Source organism: Dermacentor variabilis, chromosome 4 (assembly GCF_050947875.1).
Source record: "Dermacentor variabilis isolate Ectoservices chromosome 4, ASM5094787v1, whole genome shotgun sequence".
In the NCBI taxonomy this organism is placed as follows: Eukaryota; Metazoa; Arthropoda; class Arachnida; order Ixodida; family Ixodidae; genus Dermacentor; species Dermacentor variabilis.
In genome coordinates, this window is record NC_134571.1 from 151749720 (window position 1) to 151773338 (window position 23619).

Genomic DNA, 23619 nt, shown 5'->3' on the forward strand with positions numbered 1-23619 from the left:
ATAAGGTTAGCTCTATGTGTGACGCACTCGCCATGACTCGAATAAATCCTTGAATTCTCGCGCTGCACACTGGGTACCATCATCCCATACTACTTGTTCCGGCCACCCGTACGCGTCAAAGAGGATACCAAGCCGCTTAATAGGGTTCAAGCACCTTGTCTCTTTCCTGAGAACAACTTGAATCGACATCGAATAGGAGTCGACATAGAGCAAAAATGAAGCGAGTTCGCAGCCGAAAAATCCACGTGCATTCTTTTCCAGCAACGCGTGCGAAATGGCCATGGTTCCCAAAGGGATGCGGGGAGTTTTAGAGTGCATTGTCTGGTAAATGTTGCAAACGTTTCCGACGGTCTTAATGGCCGCGTCAAGCCCAGCCCACCACTTTAGTCTGCGAGCCAACATCATCATTCCGGCTGTACCAGGGTACTCAGCACGCAGTAAAGTCAATACGGATTCTTGCAGTTCGGGCAGAACAACTACCCTGCTACCCCTGGTTACGCATCCTTGCACTAGCGATACTTTCATTTGTCTGGTGTGGTACGGCCGTAACTCGGCCTCTACTTCCAGCGACCACCCAATAAGTGTAAATTCCGTATATGTGCACAGTATTTTCCCCTTCTGGTAGCCTTGGCGACATATCAGGCCTACAGCGGCGTCATTTCAACAACAGAACCAATCGGTTTTAACCTTTGCCTAACTTAGAAGTGGCAATCTGGATAACGCATAGGGCAATTCCATTTGGGACCGTTTCCGGTACTTAAGCTCGTAGCAATATTCCGCCAATGTTAGCGCCCATAGTTGCAGGCACCTATAATGCCGAGTATTGGCTGGTGACCCGTGAAAAGCGAGCAAGACGGCCGTGCGGATATCAATAAAACGTTTTAACCCATAAATCATGGCCAATGTTTTTTTTTAATTTTCGAATAGGCGTGTTCTGCTGCTGATAGTTCTCGAAGCAAACGCAGTGGGGTTTTCGTCCGCGTTTGGTGGCATATACGAAATCACCGCGCCACTCCGTACTATGATGCATCGCAACTGAGTACTAGCGCTCGCTTTGGGTTGTAGTAGCAGATGACTGGGCTCAACGTGAGCACTTTTTACAGTGAAGCTGCCTATAGTTAAGATATTAAAAAAATTTGTCCGACATGTTCAAAAAACAAATCATTATGTTGGCTGATCTGGGTGACAATGCTAAAACGGTCCAAGCTTCATGACGTATACTCCTGTGGGATCAGGGACCTGTAAGTACCCTTGTCACATGTGGAACTCAAAGATGTCCCAGGCACAAGTGAAAGAACAGATGTTTTTGAAGAAATGTTTTGTACAACTTTTCCAAAAAGGACTGTTAAAAATTTTCGGCGCTAACCGCGCAAACGCACAAGTACGACTGCTCGCGCGTTCGTCGTCGTCGTCTTCTTCTGGGCTCAATGTGAGCAGTTTTTAGAGCGAAGCTGTCTATGGCTAGGATATTTAAAAGCATTTGACCGAGACGTTGACAAAAGAAATCATTATTTTCGCTGATCGACCTCGAGCGTCATCGTCTTCCTCAGCTGGCTCCGTTGCCACTCATCATTCCAGCTTAAAAGTTCACATCATTTCTTTCGTCGTAATGGGGACGCCGCGTTTACCAATGTATGAGCCCTTGCTTAAACGGCTATGAGCCATTCATTGTCTTAGTGAGGGACGCATTTAATAACACAGGAAATACGCGAATGTGTGTGCGTACCTATATCGTAACAATGACCAAAGATTACGACAATTAATATGTTCGTACCTTTGTTCAGTATTCTCCGTCACCTCTATGTCGTGCGCTAAACAGCTTCACTGGTCATCCCCGTTCACAGAGTCGAATGTCTCATGAATTTTCTCATTGTCGCGATATTGCGTATTACGGACTTGCGTAATATGGATTTCTTCTGCTGTTTGGCTTCGCTTCAGGGTTAGCTTGGATACCTTGGCTGCTTTAGTATTATCAAAGCTACATAAGGCGAATATCGCAGTTAGCGATAAAGACCATGACCTCACTTCACATGACCGCGCGCTCCACGAGGTTGTGGGATCAATATCGCCCTGTCGGAGATCACATTGCGATGAAGGCGAAATGCTAAAACACTTTTGTCCTGTGCAGGATTGGGGGGGAGGCGTTACAGATCCCCTGGTGGACAAAATTAACCTGCACTTCTCCGCTACGGCGTCCCTCATAATCATATCATGGCCCTGGCACGTAAAATTCCAGAATTCAATTGAAATCGTCACTTAACTTGACAAGAAAGGTCCCACGTTGTTGAAATAGAAACGCGTCGTGAGCGCGTCCTCCAAACTTATATAGACACTGCGTGTCTTGTCTTGGGTGTTCCAGTTGTGGGAGGCAGACTTTCTTCAATGTTTCATGTTTAATTGTGAAATTCTGCTTTGAAAGACCTTTCATTCTCATTATTTGACGAGCACACTTTCTCATTGCGTTTGGCCCTCCCTTTCTAAACAGTTCCTTCATCGCATAAATAGGATTCTTACTAATCTGCACATTTTCCACAGTTGATGTTCGCTCTTAACTATCAGCTATCACCTCAAGCTGAAACGATTAGAGGATGAGGGTCTTTTATGTGTCGAAGTACTGCCGGTGTTTACGCAATAAAAAAAAATATTGACATAGAAATTTTATGGCAATGCTTTGGCGAATGTTTACTAAATGTTCTAAGACCTGCTTAAATCGTCCTCTTTCTTTTATCTGAAAAATTCTGAATGAACTATTGCAGCCCCCTGTGTCAAGTCCAACAGGCATAACGACTTTTTCTTTCATAGATATAGGCCTTACTAATATAGCGGGTGCTAAGAGTGAAGCACATTTGATTCAGCCACGTACCAATGACGTTTCTACAAAAGTTGGTTGGGGGTTCAGGAAACATGTAAGTTATTCTTTAACAGGAATGATGGCACTTGACGTAGCATTGGTTTCTTGAGCTGGAAATAATTTGTTGTTCTATTAAAATTGCAAGTATGCTATTTTTCCTCAACTATCACACTGCATGACAGCAGCTTCAAGGCAAATCTGTACAACATAATTTGTCTGAAACAATCTTGTAGGCAATAAAAGCTTGAATATATTACGGAAGCGGCTTGTTGACGAGCATACGCAATCCAGACTCTGGCTGTGAACTAACATCTAACGAAATAGTCCTGAAACATTAATACTCGAATTGAAACTTTTAGCACTAATATATGCGTGCGTTACTATGTATGCGACAACACCATACCGGTACTCTATTGTAGTAATGGAATTTGTTAACGTCTATATAATTTCCCGCTCTTACCAGGCAAGGAGTTCCTTCGGGGTAATACCCAAACTCCGTTCTTCCTTCAGCTTCATTGTAGCAGGTGAATGTGCATCCGAGTTGAAGAGGATCACCACTTTTCTATATGGAGAAAACATTTACAAGTGTTATGTAAGCGACAATGTTGGGAAAATAATATAGATAGTGAGCAAGTGGTATTATTGCCATAACAATAAATTGGACAGAGATGCATCACGATGGAAGGCCAGAAAGCATGTGAACAAACGATCAATTGTTTCACCTGCTTTTCTAGATTGCTGTGCTTAACAGTATGTATGTATATATATATATATATATATATATATATATATATATATATATATATATATATATATATATATATTGTACGAGCGAAAAGGTCGTTAAGCAAGGGGCCCCCATTTTTATTATTCATATCACGAGAAGCCAAACAACAAAGATATGAAGGACTGACAACGTAGGGAACATGCACTTACTAATTGCATTAAAGAGATCATAAATTAATGACTATGACACTGGATGAAAGAAACAACTCGCAGCAGCGGTGGAGCAATCCCACCTCTTCTCATTGTGCGTGCGATGCTCTAACCAAGTTTTCCGCCGTTTTCCCATCCACATTTTTGGGTATCTATGTCATAATAGTAGGGCTAACCTTGGGAGTGTTAGCCAGCACCTCCACTCACGAACCTTGGCGACACATGTGAAACATCCTTTTTGCCGCAGGCGTCACGAGTACGTGATCTTTTTGGGTGATGGCAACTGTGCAATACACCCGCACACGCTACCTGAAGCCATCAATGTTGCAGGACTCGAGACCCTCGCTACATATTGAACGTGAAGAAAGGAGGTTAACCGAGGGTCCCCGTTTTTAGTAATCATATCATGAGAAGCCAACAAACAATGACACCAAGGACAACATAGCGCAAATTACTTGTACTTACTAATTGAATTAGGGAAATTATCAAATAATGACAATAAAAGTGAGATAAAAATCAACATGCTGCATGTGAGAAATGATCCCACGTCTTCGCATTACGCGTGCAATGCTCTAACTGAGCTACGGCGGCGCCGTTTTGTCATCCACTTCCTTGGGTATTTATGTCTTAATAATAGAACTAACCTCCGGAGAGTTAACCAGTGCTACTACTCAAAAACCGTAGTGGCGGAGACCCTCAACGTTTGTAATACAATGCACCAACGTATTTCACTGATCCATAAAAAAAACCAAAAGATGGAAAAGAAAAGCACAGCGTATCATGGCCTCGCACGCAGAGAGGGAGAGCGAGCTAATTAGAGAGAAAAAAATGAAAAGGGAAAAGGCGCTCGGACTTCTCGGAGCGCGCACACATGGTACACACCCTCGTTGCCCTGAGCCTGCGCATGCGCGATGGCAGCAACCATGGTGCGCCATCTGTCCGCGTCAATCTCAATTCTCAAGGACTGTGCCAGGCACGCAAACGCATGTTGCAGCGGTGTGCGGCGTCTGCCTGTAATTTGGTGCCCGTGTATTCGTGTCTTCTTTGCGGCATATCCCACGTCAACTACACTGAACGGTAAGCCTTATCAAAGATGTTTTCCGTCAAAAGCTCAAGATTAGGTGAGCTCATTTTGTAACGCGATGCGGTTGCATGTAGTGTAGGCGACTCGGGCATAGTTGATGTTTTTTTTTAAAAAAAACAACGTGTTTTGGTGTGATACTGAGCAGCTATTAAGCGGTTTCTGTGTGTTGAGCAGCCTGTGTGAGTAGATCTCAATTCGTGGCGCTCGATCGGGCCACCTAAAAATTCTGCGCCTTATTTGTAGAGAAATTCCCGTTACAGGCTTTACACATATACCTCCAAATTGTGTTAGCGCGTGGAATTTTCAGAGAGGTGTAGTTGAATAACTGCTAGCATACTTGGATGAAAGTCCGTGTTTGCGAGGCATGTATAAGCAGTGCGTGCCCTGTCGTTTTCGTATACGGTAAAAGTAGCAGTATCTTTAAGGCTCCTGGAAACCAATCTAAATATATGCGACCACAAAGGCTTTCGAAGCACGAAACCTGCAATAAGCTAAGTCACTCACAGCTTCGCAACTTAGCCGAATAAATGAGAGAACAATAAATTAGTCGCTTGAGGAAGCACTTTTACACGTTTCAAACTTGAGGCATTGGGTTTCAGAATAGTTGGAAGATTTCTTTGTTTTGTTTTGGGGTCTCATTTATGAACAGTTTAGGAGCAGGAGATATTTTCCGGACTATTTGAAAAGCGTTGAGCGCATTTCGATGCTTCGGCGTTATGCAGTTTACGTACTGTAATTCACTGGGCAGCTGCTGGTGCCGATTTGCAATTTGACAATCGTGCCTGGTATCAAGCCATTGTCGTGCTTAATAAGTGTTCCGGTTTTCATTACTGTTCCACTTAGTGCCGTCGTGTCGGACAGACTGTAGACTACGTGCGCTGTACACAAGACAACAAATCCAGATTATCGATTTGGTGGTCTTTTCTTAGTAGGTAACGCACAGATTATTCAAATAATTTAGCGGACATTGATCTTATCATGCCCTTATCAACCCACCTAAGAGATCGTAACATATTTTTGCGGTCAGGTAACCCAATCAAAACACCCTATTCACATGCTTTCGACTGAAAGTGTGGCAAATAATATATCCATGTCGGAGTATGAGAAAAGAGACATTGCAGACTGTTCTAAGCTGAAATAAATTGCAATTCTTTACGTGATTGTTCAGAACTGCAGTCACTATTCATAGAATGTTCGTTTGGCAAGGGCTTATTGCATTAAGATCCTAAAAATGTACGCAGTCCAGCCGGGTATCTTTGTTTCAGCAATTATTATAATAGAAATCGTTTGAAATTCTCGCATTTGTTTCTTATTTACGTAGACTATGTACACACTAAGTACACTATGCACACAATACTTACACACTAAGTACACTGTGTACACATTATTTACAGAACAAGTAAAATTTGCGTCAAATGAACCTGTATTGACACGAAACGTAAAAAATGGCCCCAGTGACCATTAAGGTTATCTAACAGCTCATCATATTGTAACATGATGAAACATTGTGATGGTACTGATTTGTATTGGCATGTAGTCTCCGGTCAGAGGTGAAAGAACTAGAGGCATAGGAAATGAGAGCAAGGTAAATATACGGTTACTAATTAACCAAAAAATTAACTTACTGAATAGTTTTCCCTCACATTGTTGCATCTGATTTACTTGTGAGTTTCTACCTTTGTCCTTGTCTTCCGTGGTGTGCTCGTTTTGCCATGAATTACGAACTTGCCCAAGCCCTTGTGAGCTTTAGTAAACGGATTCGATTCAGTTGAATCTAATATTTCGTGCAGGGTGAGTGACCTGTTATTCGTTTTATCTAAAAATTACTAAGCGGCAGTAATTTGGCAGGCATTAAACCACAATATTTGTAGTTCACTTGCATTGTTGGTGTCATAGACTGCCGGGGAATTTTCAAGAAGACTGCCAGAGAAGACATGGAAAAAGATTAGGAAATATTGAAAGTGTAACATGGTATGGTAGCTCGGCCATCATCATCATCAGAACCACCGCGATCATCGGAACTCCGGCGCCGGAGCCGGCAGTCGAAGAAGGAGAGCACGAAGTGACTCGGGAGCGTGAGCGTTGGTTCTGGGCTCGGCTGGGTGCTCTTGGGTGCGACCGGCCAGGATTGGGGCCTGCTGGCGTGGACTGAGGGACCACGCCGCTCCCTAATTGGTGTCCCGCGTTGGAAGCCAATGTCCTTTTACAGGACAGTTTCAGGTGTCTCGGAGCTTGACTTGCTTGAACGGGTGCTGCCCATTACTGTTCGAAGTACCGCGGACCAGTGGCTGCGCCTGCAGCCTCCGTTTCTGTCCTGGAACCACTTCGTCGCGGCGCTCCGAGCGGTGTTTCTGCCGGTAGACTACGACTACCGTACCCGACGCGAGCTGGGTGCCCGCACACAACACTAAGACGACGGTCTGCGACAATATGTTTGGGCAATACAGGAAAATTTTCGAGGCGCTGATTCCAGCGTCACCAAGTCCGCTAAGCTCGCACAAGTTTTGCGAAGGTGCCACCCTCGCTTCAGGCCATATCTCTTTGGCCGTTCATTTTCCTGCCTTGAGGAACTTGCAGGCTTCTCACGCAAATTGCGGAGAGCCCCTTTTGGTAGCAACACTACGCTCCACCACCACCTTCCGACGTTGCTCTTGAGCCAGCCTGGGCCTGGAGGGAGCCAAATATTGGCACAGTACTGTCGTACTGTCCCCAGCTACGCACTTCCGTGGCGGGCGCGGATATAGAGCGCGGTTCTCTTGGCCCCATTAGCGGAAATTCACCGAGGTGGGGGGGGGGGTGTGCCCTCCACAATGACGGATGCCCGTGACCACGGTATCCTCGCCACCAATTAGGTCCACTCCCTCAGACCGGCAACGAAATCCTCTGAACACCGGAGAGCCCTCTCGTACCGCTTATGGCAGCAGACACCAAAATGGTACAAGAAATATACATACCAGGCTGGCTCCTGCTACAGTTGTAGTCAGTGAGTGCACTACCGCCATGAGTGTCCAATGACGCCCTCCACTCAGCGTGTTCGCAACCAGGAAAACGGCTATCGCCCGCGTTGGTAATGGGCTCCCCTACACCGCCCAAGGCGAAGACTAGGGAGGGTGAGTAAACTGATCTTCTTTCTGTTTCCCGCATTGGATCTGGACAGGCCTCCCATCGGTATATGAACCTAGCAACGTTTAACACTAGAACGTTTTCTAGTGAGCCTTGTCTAGCAGTGCTATTTGAGAAATATAGATGGCAGTAAATAGGATGTAATAGGGCTCAGTGAAGTTAGGAGGACAAATGAAGCATATACCGTGGTAAAAAGTGGGCACATCCTGTGCTACCGGAGCGTAGTAGAGAGACCAGAACTAGGAGTCGGATTCCTGGTTAATAAGAATGTAGCTGGTAACATACACGAATTCTATAGCATTAACCAGGAGGTGGCAGTTCTTGTCGTGAAACATAATAAGAGGTAAAAATTGGAGGTCGTACAAGTCTACGCCCCTACATCCAGTCATAATGACCAGGAAGTTGAAAGCTTCTATGAAGACGTGGAATCGGCGATGGGTAAAGTAAAAACAAAATGCACTATACTGATGGTCGACTTCAATGCCAAGGTAGGCAAGAAGCAAGCTGGAGACAAGTCAGGGGGGGGAATATGGCGTAAGCACTAGAAATATCAGGGGAGAGTTATTAGTAGACTGCAGAACAGAATAATATGCGGATAATGAATACCTTCTTTCGCAAGCGAGATAGCCGAAAGTGGACGTAGAGGAGCCCGAATGACGAGACCAAATGTGAACTAGACTTTATGCTCTGCGCTAACCTTCGTATCATACAAGATTTGGACATGCTCGGCAAGGTGCGCTGCACTGACCATAGGATGGTAAGCACTCGAATTAGCCTAGACTTGAGGAGGGAACGGAAGAAACTGGTAGATAAGAAGCCTATCAATGAGTTAGCGGTAAGAGGGAAAATGGAGGAATTCCGTATCAAGCTACAGAACAGGTATTCGGCATTAACTCAGGAAGAGGACCTTAGTGTTGAAACAACGAACGACAATCTTATGCGCATCATCAAGGAGTGTGCAATAGAAGTCGGTGGTAACTCCGTTAGACAGGATACCAGTAAGCTATCGCAGGACTCTAAAGATCTGATCATGAAACGCAAATGTATCAAAGCCTATAAGCCTACAGCTAGAATAGAACTGGCAGAACTTGCGAAGGTAATCAACAAGCGTAAGACAGCTGACATAAGGAAGTACAATATGTATAGAATTGAACGTGCTCTCAGGAACGGAGGAAGCCTAAAAGCAGTGGAGAAACTAGGAATTGGCGAGAATCAGATGTAGGCGTTAAGAGACGAAGCCGGCAATATCATTCCTAATATGGATAAAATAGTTCAAGTGGCTGAGGAGTTTTATTGAAATTTACACAGTACCAGTGGCACCGACGACGATTATGGAAGAAAGAACAGTCTAGAGGAATTTGAAATCCCACAAGTAACGCCGGAAGAAGTAAAGAAAGCTTCGGGAACTATGCAAAGGGGGAAGACAGCTGGGGAGGGTCAGGTAACAGCAGATTTGTTGAAGGATGGTGGGCATATTGTTCTAGAAAAACTGGCCACGCGATGCCTCATGACCTCGGGAATGTTAGAAGAACGCTAACCTAATCCTAATCTATAAGAAAGGGGACGCCAAAGACTTCAAAAATTATAGACCGATCAGCTTGGTGTTCGTTGCCTACAAAGTATTTCCTAAGGTAATCGCAAATAGAATGAGGAACACCTTAGACTTCTGTCAACCAAAGGACCAGGCCGGATTCCGTGAAGGCTACTCAACAATAGACCATATGCACACTATCAATCAGGTGATAGAGAAATGTGCGGAATATAACAAACCCTTATATATAGTTTTCATTGATTACGAGAAACCGTTTGATTCTGTCGAAACCTCAGCAGTCATGGAGGCACTACAGAATCAGGGTGTACACGAGCGCTATGTAACATTACTGAAAGCTATCTATAGCGGCTCCACAGCCACCGTATTCCTCCATAAAGTAAGCAACCAAATCCCAATGAAGAAAGGCGTCAAGCAGGGAGACACAATCTCTTCAATGCTATTCACAGCGTGTTTACAGGAGGTCTACAGAGACCTGGATGGGGAAGAATTGGGGATAACAGTTAATGGAGAATACCTTAGTAACTTGCGATTCGCTGATGATATTGCCTTGCTTAGAAATTCAGGGGACCAACTGCAACGAATGTTCAATGATCTGGAGAGGCAAAGCTGAAGGGTGGGTCTAAAAATTAATCTGCAGAAAACTAAAGTGATGTTTAACAGTTTCGTAAGTGAACAGCTGTTTACGACAGGTAACGAGACACTGTATATGGTAAGGGAACACATCTACTTATGGCAGGTAGTGACAGCGGATCCGGATAATGAGAATGAAATAATCAGAAGAATAAGAATGGGCTGGGGTGCGTTTAGCAGGCATTTTCAGATCAGGAACAGCAGGTTGCCGTTATCCCTCAAGGGAAAAGTGTATAATAGCTGTGTCTTATCAGTACTCACCTACGGGACACAAACCTGGAGGCTTACGAATAGGGTTCTACTTAAACTGAGGACGGACGACGCAACGAACTATGGAGAGAAGAATGATGGGTGTAACGTTAAGGTATAAGAAAAGAGCAGATTGGATGAGGGAGCAAACGCGAGTTAATGACATCTTAGTTGAAATCAAGAAAAAGAAATGGGGCATGGGCAGAACATGTAATGAGGAGGGAAGATAACTGATGGTCATTAAGGGTTATAGACTGGATTCCAAGGGAAGGGAAGCGTAGCACAGGGCGGCAGAAAGTTACCCCGTGGGCGGATGATATTAAGGAGTTTGCAGAGACAACATAGTCACGATTTGTACATGACTGGTGTAGTTGGAGAAGTATGGGAGAGGCATTTGCCCTGCAGTAGGCGTAACCAGGATGATGATGATGATGACGACTAAGGCACGGAGGTACCCGCGGTTCTAGGTACTGGTGGCAGCACATTTTTTATTGGAGATGACATTTTGTCCTTATGCCACACGCGTAAAGCGCAACTCGCATAATGGAATAGGCGCTTGAGAGCTGCGAACGGTGCAATAACAGCACGAGTGGCGGTTTGTCTCAAGCTCTCTCTTATGAGCAAGGAATCTCGCCAGCGTTTTATTTATTGCCTAGAGTTGGCAGTATTGCCCGTGATAATATATTGTTTTCTTCGCAAACGGCGCCTTCCCAGTTACTTGCACTGGGGATATGTGTCAGTTCCCTCCGGCTTTTCTTTCTGTGCACGGCGGTCGTGGGTCGCCCACGTCCCTTATTAACTGTGCTTTGCCGCCTAAGGTACTGCAAACTGTTGGGGATTGCACATTTGAAGTTGCACAGATACTACAGCTCGTGCGCACGATTCAGACGCTAGCAGCCATATTCACGGAACAGCCCGCCAGCACTTTTCTAGAGCGTCACCGCAATGATATAGACAACGCAAAACGTTGGAGCTCTCCACCAGGCCCGGCTCGCCGCAGCTGCTGTTTACAGTCCTGGACTTCAGCCGCCGGTACCACGCACAGTGAAGGCCGCTATTGCTTAACTCTGGTCCCTGTGTCCGCACCTTCTTCGCGACGAGGTCCTAGATGCGCACCAGGAGCATCCGCTAGCTGCAGATGCACTGGCTCCACCCAAGCGCCTTTGGAGGACCTCATTTCATTCCGCGTAGAGCCGTGATCCTCAGTGAAGGGAGCAGCATGGCGACACTAGCCTTATGTCGGTACAGAGGTGCCGCCATTATCATTATCATCGAAGCTGGTCTGATGTGCCCGGGCCACGTGCAGTGAGCCTAGCACGGGGGGCGGCGATCAGGAAGTTGGGTTTTGAGCTTATAGTTGGTCTTTGCTCCGCACAGTAACGGTTGTCCTTTGTATGTCTCCCGTACTCTGTGTCGTCTCTAAGAGCCTCAACTGGCCGCTGGCTCTGAAGCCGCGGTCCTGAATTCACAAACTGCCACCGCGGAGATGGTTACTCACCAGGCCACGCAGGCGTCGCTACTAACGGTCGCCGCCGAAGCCCCACGTTGGGCGCCAGTGTGGGAACGGTGCCATCCCTAAGTCCACGCCACTGGTCCCCACTCCACGCCGGCCATGCCCAAGGGCGACCAGCGGAGCTTTGAACCACCACCCGTGCTCCCAGGTCCCTTCGTACTCTACTTCGGCTGCTGGCTCCGATGCCCGAGTTCCGATGATGCCGGTGGCTTCAGTGATGATGATAGCCGAGTTCCCATAAGCTCAAACTTTGACTTTCGCTTAGAAGCGTTTCTGCCGGCTCCTCCTCTATCACCGTCATCGTGCCTAGCATGAGACTTGGGGTCATCGCGGTCTGTGGCACTCTGCTGCAGCTCTCGGCGCCATCATTGGAGAAGGACGCTACCGGCGTGAGGGACATCAACGTGGTGGCACCGACATCGCCTCCGTGAGTGGCTGCGTCCCTCGAGAAAATAGTGTGAGGATTTGGACAGAGTAAGCTCGAGAGGATCTGGTGAGTGGTGCCTGGTGTTCCAGTGAAATAGGGGCGTTCGGGGCCAGTTGTCAACAGCAGTGGAAGCAGCACTCTTCGAGCAACGATCATGATAGCCTGCAATATTCCCATCCTGTTACCTGCGCAGCTTTGGCAGCAGAGGCTGGTCACTGCGCGGTGGCATGACAGTAAGCATGCGGCTGTACATTATATATATCGATTATATATCGCGCAGTAAAAGAGAGGTAATTCAATATCGGTATGGTATGAATAACTTTATTTAGGTCCTGAGGGATCAGTCTGGGACTGATGCGGGCCGCTCCAACGTCGGTACAGAGGCGGTGCACTTCTTTTCTTTTTTGCACTGCATAATTGAGCACTAGTACAATTCCTTCAATTTCTTTCTGTTTATGCGACATATGAGAGCGCAGCTGCTTAAGGAGTGCTATTCAGCTATTGACATTATTGCAGAAGTGCAGATGAAAAAGTAACACATGCAAATGCATATTACACATTCAAAATATTTTTCATGCCATATGTAAACAAAACTGTAAACTAACTTGTAGATAGTAGATAGCTAACAGATTTTATTCATGCGGATGCATTGCATGCAACTGTATATTTCTTAATTGTGCATTTGCAAAAATGCTCACGCAGTCTTACATAAAGATTCATGGTTACATGCATTTGGGATTTTTGGACTGCTTCCATCGGGATGCATGATTTTCTATGTACACTGCCGTAGGTATGCTCTCATATGCATGCTGTATGCAATACATTTTATAGACGTCCAATAGCCTACCTATTAACCTCAGCGGTGAGTATTTTTATATAATAGAAACGTAGTAGGCAAAATGTGCTTTATATAGCTAGTATATAGGGATGTTCATCCCGGCTATTTTAGCCAATCTGGGTAATGCAAATAAAAATTTTAAAATAACGTGGTCCAAGATATATGTACTATTATAAAAAGACCTACAAGGTCAGATCGCTGACGGCTTAACACCATAAGGCTTAAATTCAGGTCTTACTGCGTGGTGTTTTTTTACGTTATTCTTCGGTGAACAGCTTCACTAAATTCTGATCAGCTGTGTCTCCCAATGTCGACAATAGTCGACAATAGTGCAAGGCTAAAGTCTATAGGTTAGCTATGGTCTGGTATACAGCAGTTGTCAATAGACAGTCTATGGACTTATGGCCATAGACGTTTTGTTGACTACTCTATAAAATATCTGAATCTATAGACACTGTATAGGCCGTCTGTAGAATAATGAATACTCACCTTTGTAGACAAATGTCTGCAGAATATCTAAGACAAAATTGTATGGGGTAAATAGTTCTAATTTCGTGGACTAAAGGCTATGGAATGCCTATAGACAAATGTCTATGGATATCTATATATATTCCACAAACTTCAGCCTACAAAAAGTGTCAGGCCATAAGTCTAGAGAAGTATGAAAATATCTATGGACAGTATATAGACTTTACAAACACATGTATATAGACTGTCTACAGACTTTGTAAAAAATTTGTAAGAGTGGATCTTAGAAACATATATTAGTTTTTTCTGAGAGATACGGATACTCGGGGAGACGTCCTCACTCACTGAAGTATTCTGCCGTTTCAGCTGGCTGCGAACATAAAGACTGCTTTGCTTGGTCTTAAACCTGCCAAAGTTGGCTGTAATAATACGGCATTTGGTCGGTGAAGACGGGCCGAGACAGTGCGCGCGATCAATCCAGTCGGTGCTGAAAGATTCAAACACGTGTTTTATCGCGGCTGACAATCAACAGTCTGTTTTCCTCCACGTTTCTTTAGCGTCAGCAAGACCATGAAAGATTAAGTTGTCACGCCTCGGTTTAGCTTCAAATTCAGGATTGCGTGCTTGGAAGGAAAACTGCGGTCTTTTGGACAGTCAAATGGGCGTTGTGTATTTCTGTTAACTTTTTGCCATCGTGATCGAAGTTGTGTGATTTTTTTTTCAAGTTGAAATAGTCTTTTTTGTATACCAATGTGTTTTCTTTTTTTTCACATTTCTAATAGACTTCACGGCAGGGTCTGGTTCATTTTGTGCTTTCAAACATTGGAGGAAACGAGCAAGTGCATGTTGTATTAAGTGAAGCAAAACTCCCATCTGTTCTTCAGGATTTTCCCGCAAAGCTCTTACGCAAATTAAATTGACTGAACCCGTATTATGGGTGGAGTTACATTCAAGTTCAGGACATTGTAAAAGTAATAAAATTATAGAACAATAGTAACACACTATTTCGCATACCAATTGTGGGCACGAAAACATTTTCTTGTAAAGAGTACGCTTAATACATCTACATGGTAAAAAGTCGGTGATTAGAATCCGTGCAACGATCACTGATTCCATGCACACTAAAAGGCAAATGAATGCGCCAGTTGCTTAAATTTACAGAAAATATTGGCGATATCGAGGCGGCGGGAAGCCTGAAGACGAGCCTCGTTGTCGCAGCCACGCTGTAGGAATGTTCTTTGTTACGTCCGTAGTCCAAGATTCGCATTGGTAGCAACGACATGGGAATACGTGATAAACAACCGCGTACAGTCGATGACCAGGCGATCAGGAGCATTAGCAAATTCTGCATGGTAAAAAGTAGGTGAAAGAAGTCCGTGCAACGCACATTGTTTCCGTGCCCTCTGAAAGACAAGTCGACGCGACAGTTGCTTAAACGGACAGAGACTGTTGACGATGTTGATGCGGCTAAAAGCCTGAAGTCGAGCTTCATTGTCGCCGCCACGCTGTAGGAACGTTCTTTTTTAAATCCGTAGTCCAAGACTCGCATTGGTACCAACTACATGGGAATACGTGATAAACAACCGTGTACAGTCGATGAACAGATGATCAGGAGCGCTAGAAAATTTTGCATGGTAAAAAGTGGGTGATTAGAATTCGCGCAGCTCACTTGGTTACCGTGCTAACTCTGTTTCTGTGCCTCATAAGTTTCCCTAATTTTATTTTTGGGTATGGTTGCAGATGTTGAAGAATTCAACGCATTAGCGATGCAGTAGCCTTCGCAGCATTAGGACCATTCAAATTTTTTCACAAATAACTAGAAAAAGGTTGTGCATTTCGTTAGCACGGTGTGACGCTTGCTTCCATCGGTTCCGGTAACCTCATTGCTGGTATGCCTTCTGAACACAGGAGCCATACTATTCCTTCATCTAAGTCACACACCCCACGTGCGGTGCAACCAATTTCAGCCACAATTTTTGGCATTTGAATGCCAAAACTAGACAGTTATTTTTTTAAGAAATACTTGTTTTATCTAGGGGGCTCCTATCTAAATACAAGTGAAAAAAGAGGACGTTTTTCTTGGCAACCAGTGCACTAAATTTGCCTAAGCTTTTTGCAATGAAACACAGTAGATAAGATCTAGCGATTGTTTAAGTCGAATCTCTTAGATGGGTTGCGAATTTCCTAATAAAAATTGGCAATAATTGCATTTTTTTTAAAAACCCGTACTCTCAAGTTTACAACTTCGTATCTGAGCAATAGAAAGCGACATCGCATTTCTGTATATCCCATATTGCACATAATAGTAGATCTAAAGCAAACAAAATTATTGTAGCATACATAGCTCTCAAATATACGACTAAGATGTTAGTGGAACTTTTGCAATACCATTGTAAAACATGTAAAATATTCAAGCACGATACAAATTGACATATTAAATTTTTCCGCTTTGGATGTTCTAACGGTTGAAGTTTATAGACGCGCGATCTCTGGTCTTGGTGCAGAGCTGCGGATTTGTAAAGTTCTTGCTTCGTTTTCTTTCTAGCTTACGAATTTTTGAATATTCATTTTAAACCATTCAGGACCAAAATGGAAATCCGGCGTTCAACAGTCAGTAGAATTTCACTTTCTCTCTCAGCTGCGCCACATTTCATTAAAATCGGCCCAGTGCCTATCTCAAAAAAGCGTTTATGCATTTCACATGAATTTGAATCAACGGCATCGGAGTTGGGCCTGAGCTAGAGCTTGCTCTTAACTTCGAAGCAGCTAATATATTGAAAGTTGCCCCGTCACGTAGATGAAAACAGTTGGTCGCAACTGAACAGAATTTTTCTTCGGTAAAGAGACAACGAAGACGCTAAATATAGGAACGCATTTACTTAAATTGCACGAATGTTCATAACTAATCTGTAGACAGGCCTCAGTCGCCAATGAAATAATTACTTGGCAAACGTCGCTTCATGCCCCACCATGTTTTGGAATCTAGAAAATAGTAATCATTCCGTGATATTCCTAACGGAATTTTGATGCACACGTATATATATATATATATATATATATATATATATATATATATATATATATATATATATATATATATATATATATATGTATATATATATAAAATAAATTGGCTTGCTATAAACACAATGAGTTGACGAGATGCAAGACAGTATTTTGAACTTCAAGACCATACCCTTGTCCGAGGCACAATTCCAGCACATCCAAATGGTACGGTATGTGGAACACATGTGCCGCCCTTGCACAGTCCGGGTCTATTAGCGAATTCATTATCATATCCTACGGCTGGCACCTGAAGGAATGCATTATGAAGATATTAAAGACTTATTTCAATTTCAGCAAGCGAAAAGGAAACAAGACGGAAAGAGCATCTGAAACAAGATTCTGATTGCTATTATCGTCCGTCGGCCAGTCTGAAAAGCCGCCTCCCCAATATTTGTTACTCCTATAAATGGTACTAGATTCGCGCTTCAAATATATTTCAGGGGTCCAGCTACATAATGTAAGTTCTATGCAATTTTTTTCTTTATTTATTCAAAAGCTGCACAAAGCTTCATAGCAATCTACTGCGGCTTTGTCAGGGAGAAGAATAAAACGTTTTCAAACCATTATGACGGAACGAATGCGGGCACATATTTACGGTGGAACAAGACAATAAATGCTATTGCAACGTGACGTATGGACGCTTGCTTGTGTTTTGTTTAAGTTGTATTAAAAAGCACAAGCCCGGGTACATCACTCCATTTCTAATGTGCGGAAAATTTCACAATCTCATGTACTTAATTGTCGTTACTTGTGAAATCGCTAAACCTTCATTTTAAATAATTTCTATTGGTAAACTCTGACTACATTAAAACGAACTCTCCCTTAGCATGGTACACAACATTATAAGAGTGAATAAAGCACATGGTTCGATCAAGTTCGGAAAAATAATTTGATGTCACTGAACGAAAAAATTCCCCAAAAATAACGGTACTCCTTAATGAGAAATTTGAGTGCACCTGTGCGTTTTCATTGCGCGGTATATTGGCTGGCGCGGACAATATCTCTCGTTCGGCACGTTGCATACGAGCGAAGTGTGGCACGACTGCGTCGCTAATCGGGAGAATGTGAGAGGCAGAGCGAGGATTCCGCGTTGGCGCGATTGGGAGCAGCCGCCACGGACAGACCTCCGCTCATGCAGTGCTTTGTTTTGGCGCGCTCACCGCATGGCTGATCGATGGCGCCATTGGGTGAACACACGACGCACACTACTCTGGCACTATCTGGGAGCCATAGTCGCCGCAGAAAGCCCCATAGACACGAGCAGTAAAATGCGCGCGGCGCGCAGCCGGCGTTAAAACGCAGCTGCAGCAAAGCGCCTACACCAATTGGCGGCGAAGCGCTGCGGCAGTCACGCGAGAGGATGAAAATCTCGCCCCGTCTTTTATCGCGCTTTGCTGGACCAAATAAAAGTTTATTCACTCACTCACTCACTCACTCACTCCGATGTTGCGTGATGTCGTGTGCTTTTTCCTTCGTCTGCTTACAGGTAGGCGCTGTGTTTACGTTCTCTGTCCTTAGTTCTAAACGCGAGTCATGTCTTGCGAAGATGACGAGGTCGTTGCCACTGATCATAATCAGATTCTGTTGTGGCGTCGCCGCGTTCGAAAGTCCAGGAGAATGAGGCACTGGATGTCGACTCCGCGTCCTTGTATACAGGGTCCATTTTGTCATACACAGAAGTATATGGCGCACTGTCTCCAAAAACATTTCCATCAAGACGTTAGGGTGTAGACTCATTATAGTAAAAACCATGACGATGGAAAAACAAGTGCGAACGAGACTAAACCAAGAAAACCAAAGAAGCGCGACCGCTAGCTGACGCGAGCAGACGATATTACGAAACGAGCGATCCGGCTGAGATGAGATGCGAGGGCGCATCGAGTGTCAGTATGAAAACAGTATCCCGCGCACGCTTCGCTAAGGGGCCGCTCTCAGTGGTCTGTGTCCTTCGTGGTTCGCGTCTCATCGCACGCTCCGCGTTCTCCCTTTCATTCATCGCGGTCGTGCTCGCTGACTCCGTCAGACCGAGGCCAATGCTGAGGCTTGTCGCATGATCGGGCGCCCAAGAGCTGCGCCCTGTGGGAAAGCTTGGCAGAACGCATCGGATAACTACTGTCAACGCTAATTTGTTCTTTATTGAAGCAATACCGCTACACAGTGTACGAGTTATGTGACAAGCACGTTCTGCTGCGCAGCTCCTCTTTTGTGCTTCCTTAAATACGATCGGCATCATGTAGGGCTACCGCCGCAAAGCCTGCGCGTGGCCTTCGAAACACATGGCGCGCCGAAGCACGAGCCGCGAATGCAGAGAAACGCGTCATGCGGCTACCGTGTTCCTCTCTTGCGCTTTTTTCTGGTCACGGTGCGCCATCTAGTCTTGCTGCCGCAAACCTGTGCGCGACCTCCAAAACTAGACCTGTAGTGCGGGGATGCGCTTAGAATTGCTATCTCCATTACCGCACAGTCAGTGGAGTATGCTCAGTGACCCAAGTAGGCAAGAGCCTCATTGAAGAGTGGCACATATCCAGTGCGTTTATGGGCCAGCTGACTAAAGCGTTGGCGTGAATGGCATGTATTGAACAGCGGCATATTAAGATTCAAAGTCAAGTTTATTGTTTCATTCGTGGTGCTTATATACAGTAGGTGATATCCACACAGCCAGTGCGTTTGCGGCACAGCCTGCTAAAGCGTCGGGTTACTGTCCATAAGAAACCCGTTTGATGCCCATTCGATTTCGCCGGCATCCGCAAGTTTAAAGCCTAATTTATGTAATTGTATAGCTGCGCAATCGCAGTATCAACTACCTAGTTACTACACTTAGCTTCAAAGACGTTTATTGAAGTGCGCTCACATCTACCGGCACAAACCTAGCCTTTCAAGATAGCGTCCACGAGCTTTATTCAACTGCGGCACCCATCGAGTACCCCATCTACATTGGTATATGTTGGCATGAAGGAGTTTCGTTTGAGAGTAGCACATATAGTATACATACTACTGCGTAATCAGTGCCCAAGGTGTCCCGATTTATTGATGTTGGTCTGATGGCCGGGTTCGAATCATGTTACTTCAATACAGCAACCATATGCACTACCCATTTAACCACGAACTACCGAGTGACCCACTCCAAACTCTTCGCCCCCCTTGTATCTGAAAATAACATAAAAGAAAATGGAGGCAAGCCCGCTCCTACTTGAAGCAATAACGGGCATGAAAGCCAATGAAAAATAAATGAAAATGATTATAAAGCAACCCAAAGCAGAACATGGCCCGATTGACCCTTGTAGGAAGGAAAGCGGGCAGTTGCAAACATAAGCTTCAGCAGCAGCAGCAGCATAAATTTATGTCCCCTCCCCCCAGCGCGAAAGTCTCTCCCTGCCATTTACAATCGCGTCTGCTTTTCGCAAGCTGATTTCAACTTGCGCCTGAATTTTGTAATGTCACCACCCCACCTTGCTTTCTCCCACATTCGACTGCCGTTCCCTTCCCTTCGCACCCATCCTGTAAGTCTATTTATCCACTGGTCACCCACCTTATACGTTATGTGTCCTGCCCAGCTACATTCCTTTAACTCAGTGATAACATGAATATCCGCTATCCCTGTTCTATCCCTGCACTATCCCTCTAATTCACACCGCACTCTTTCTGCATGTTAACGTTACGCCTAACGTTTTTCGTTCCGTCCCTTTCTACGCTGTGCTTAACTTGTCCTCGAGTGTCTTTGTTAACGAACTTGCTTAACCTTTGTTAATCAAGGAGTACAGGATGCATACGTGATTATCTTGGAAAATATCTACAGACTACTCAGCAACGTTGGGTCTCCAGAAGAAAATTAGAATGTCACACATCAAGAAAGGGAACAGGCAAGGGGACATAGCTAGCTACCGGAAAGTGCGTGAATACACCAAGAATGCTAACATATTAACGCGCAGATTTAAGGCAGTGTTAGCTTCTAAAGGACGCTAAGCCTGCCTGAGTTAGCAAAGTAGCAACACTAGTGCATGTCAGAAGTCCATCCTCAGTGCCTGTAACTGTGAACTGCAATGAGGCATAATACCTGTCGAGATAATGAGAGTTGTATATGCAGGATAGTACCGCGCATGTGCCAATAAATTTCACGATAGTACATATGCCTTTCATCGCAAGGACTCGTATTGATTCTGGGGAATTAATCAGAATGGCATATGCCCACTCAACGGCTCAAATGGTTAACTTGACAAGTCAGTAGGACCAACAATAGGGAGGTTGGGAGCAGTGAAAGAAATATTCACCCTAAAATCAATGAAAGTGCGGATGTAGTGGTACGAGCCTGAAATTCAAGCATGAATAGATTCAAGGAGGTACTTCTAAATAAATAAGAAGTACGGCAGAACTCAGCTCACAATCACTGCCGACGGTAATGCCATTAACATTCGAACATGTGGCCGCGCACCGTCAACCTGATAGCAGGTTTATTTACAATGTGCAATGGTCATTCATGAGCAGTCGTTGCTTTGGGTATATGCGAAGTTTTTCGATACAGTCCCACTTTCTATGATACTCCCTTGCCTAGGTCGCCCATTATCACGGCCGTACGACGCCGACTGCATGACGCTGACGCTGGAGAATGATGGAATGACGAATCATTGACGTCGATGTAACGATAAAGGCGGTATTATAACAACGGCATGATGAAAAGGAAATTTCGATTCCTACATGATCGCGACGCTATAAGGAAGAAAACCTCATGATCACGACGTTATGATAGTGAGATGGCGAGTGTATGACGACGATGGCGTGACTACGACGTTATGAAGGCAGCAAGATGAGAAAGCTGGAATATGAATGATTCAATCACGTTGACTTGACGACGACGGCATACCATGGGATGCATGGTACGATATGTCTGACGACGATGCACTGACGGGCGATGAGATGCCATTAGTGGAATAATATCCATCGTATGACGACAGCTCGAGTATGATATAATCAGGAACAAGGAATGATCTCCACGGATCAACAAAGCCGGTATGATGATGATAACATAGCCATAATGGGACGATGTTATTAAGGTGATGACAATGATAAGACTACACCGTAACGACGACGTAATTACGATATTGGCATGATGACGACAGTATGACGGCAGCAGCTGACAACGCTGGCATGAAGAAAGTCGGATGTCGAAAGTAGAATGACCGCGATGAAACGACCACGACAGCATTACGACGGCGGTGTGGGGAAGAACTCAGGAAGACAACTCATGACTCATGACAACGACGGCATGACAGCGGTAGGAAGACAACTTGAAGATAAGTGTAAAAGGCAAACGCGTGACAACGACTTTATCATAAAGCGTGTAATACGACTATGGCTAGACCACGATTACAGGACGACGACCTGACAACTGCGCCATTATTCCGATTGAATGACCCCCGTCTGATTACAATAGAAAGAAGATTAACATCGACGGAATAATCAATGCGGTAAGAGGAAGACAGCATATCCACAATGCGAAAATTTTACTCAATTGATAACGATGTTAATATGAGAGCGTGACGACGATGGCATGATGGCAATTGTATGACGGCTCCTGTATGAGGACAATGGTGTGACGACGAAAGCATGACAAATGCCGGATGATAAAATTACAATGACAATACTGGAATAAATATGCCGCCATCAAAACCACGGTCCCATGGCCCAACTATTAGACAATTTGGTTCACTCGGTCGGGGTATAAGGCGTGACGGCATGACGAGAGTCAGATAACGAAGCCAGAATGACGGCGGCTTATTGACCACGATGGCATCACGACGGCGGTGTGACAACAAATTCTTGGCTATTGTACGACGAACGTGTTGTGATGACGACGGCATGACAACAGTTGGATGAAAGAAACAGAAATAATGAAGACGAACGACCACGATGTCTTCACGACCACGAGCACCTAGCTAGTAGCCCAAGGTATTGAACATGGGCCACTCAGTAGGAGTATAAGGTCAGACATCTACGGCACGACTAGGGCCAGATCAGGAAGGTAAGTGAAGAAGACGGAACGAAATCGACGGCGTCACGAACGTATTGGCACCAACAGGCAGACAATGTGGGCCGCAGGGTTTGCATAAAAGGATAGATAGATAGATAGATAGATAGATAGATAGATAGATAGATAGATAGATAGATAGATAGATAGATAGATAGATAGACAGACAGACAGACAGACAGACAGACAGACAGACAGACAGACAGACAGACAGACAGACAGACAGACAGACAGACAGACAGACAGACAGACAGATAGATAGATAGATAGATAGATAGATAGATAGATAGATAGATAGATAGATAGATAGATAGATAGATAGATAGATAGATAGATAGATAGATTAAATATGCTCTAAGAAGGCAAAGGTTGCTAATGTCATCGAAGAACATCCACTGAGTGAATGGTCGTAACATCTAAGTTGTTGACTCATGCATGAAGTAAGTTTAGCTGGAGAAGGGAGTGGTATTCATAGGAATCGCGAAAGAGCTGAACAATTCGACGGACCTCTGTCCAATTGAATTTACTGCAGTATTCACTATACCAAATGTTGAAAGTCAGAAGCAAGAAGTCGCAAAATTCAGCACACCCTATCATGCGGTTACACTCGGCAGTAAAGTATCTAACACTGATTTCAACTTGCGACGAAAGTTATTTCCACCGCCGGAACAAGTTATGAGATGTATATTACAGCTAGGCTACTCTTTCGCGCTTCCCTAAAAACAATCGGCTCCATCAACCAAAGCCGCTGTGAAGCCTTCGCGTAGCAACCGAAACGCATGCCGCATACGTGGATGTGAACGCTCAGAAACGCGCCATGCGGCAACCGGGCTCTTTTATAGCGCTTCTTTCTGTATAGA

General features: G+C 44.8%; 1 protein-coding gene across 1 annotated transcript in view; it reads right to left on the reverse strand.

The window, feature by feature from the left end:
• LOC142578014 (uncharacterized) overlaps positions 1-23619 on the reverse strand; it is an 80613-nt gene that overhangs the window by 16976 nt on the left and 40018 nt on the right. The window contains exons 5-6 of the mRNA XM_075687441.1: positions 16868-16984; positions 3312-3413 (exon numbers count right to left, since the gene is read on the reverse strand). Coding sequence (XP_075543556.1) covers positions 3312-3413; positions 16868-16984 — 219 coding nt within the window. The remainder of the gene's footprint in view (positions 1-3311; positions 3414-16867; positions 16985-23619) is intronic.